At 63.6% G+C, this 822-nt stretch overlaps 1 protein-coding gene across 1 annotated transcript; it reads right to left on the bottom strand.

Moving 5' to 3' along the window:
• Window positions 1-7: 7 nt before the first annotated feature.
• On the bottom strand, window positions 8-770 carry MNEG_16691 (hypothetical protein; the record flags this gene model as incomplete). Its single annotated transcript, XM_014034840.1, has 3 exons — window positions 8-56; window positions 284-400; window positions 724-770. The coding sequence occupies 3 exons, from the start codon at window positions 768-770 to the stop codon at window positions 8-10; spliced, it is 213 nt and encodes a 70-aa protein (XP_013890294.1).
• Between the last annotated feature and the right edge of the window lie 52 nt (window positions 771-822).

Raw genomic sequence — 822 nt, 5'->3', positions numbered from 1 at the left:
GGAAAACTCAATCAATACGCGGCACCGTTGGAAAGCGCGTGCATGGGTTTGTACACCTTACAGGCGCGTGCACGTGACAACGCCGTGCCGTTTCCCCAAAACAACCTGCTCTCAAGCAGTTTCAATGACATGCGGCTTTCACATCCATTCCATCCATTCCATCAACCCAGCCCCTCACCGCGCCCCACCTGCTGCTGCTGCTGGCGCACGCCCGCCCCACCATGCCCGTGAAAACAACGATCAGGGTTTACCCAAACCTCGAACCCTAAACCTCTCCCCCCACCTGCTGCTGCTGGCGCCTGTCTGCTCCACCATGCCCGTGAAGATCCCCTGGTCGCGCTTCAGCAGCTCGTGCGGCTCCCCGTCCTCCACCACACGGCCAGCGTCCAGCACAATCACCCTGGGGGCGGCGGCAGGCGGGCGCGGGCGCGGCGTTGCGGCGCCGGCGAGGGGTGCCCGGGCACAGGGATGCAGGCGGAAGCGCTATCCTGTACAGTGTCGTTTTTGCCCCGTGCCCGGTAGCTGCCAGGTGTGCAAGAAGCTCGCCCTCAAGCCCAGGCACGGTGCCTTGATGTGCTGCGAGGCCGCTCCCGAAGCATGGACAGGCGCCTCTTGCAAACAGGGAATCGGCGCCCGCTCACCTTTTTCTCGCTCACAAACGAGCCATCCGCATGAGCACCCCCTGAACTCCCCCCCCCCAAAATTGCTCACACCCCGGCCCACCTGTCCGAGTCCATGATGGTGTTGAGGCGGTGGGCGATGGTGAACATGGTGCAGTCATGGAAGACCTTGCGGATGGTGCCCTGGGGGGGGGGATTGAGG

Source organism: Monoraphidium neglectum (assembly GCF_000611645.1).
Source record: "Monoraphidium neglectum strain SAG 48.87 unplaced genomic scaffold scaffold06674, whole genome shotgun sequence".
Classification (NCBI taxonomy): domain Eukaryota; kingdom Viridiplantae; phylum Chlorophyta; class Chlorophyceae; order Sphaeropleales; family Selenastraceae; genus Monoraphidium; species Monoraphidium neglectum.
The sequence above is the reverse complement of the archived record's forward strand: the minus strand, read 5'-3'. Positions and strand labels throughout refer to the sequence as shown.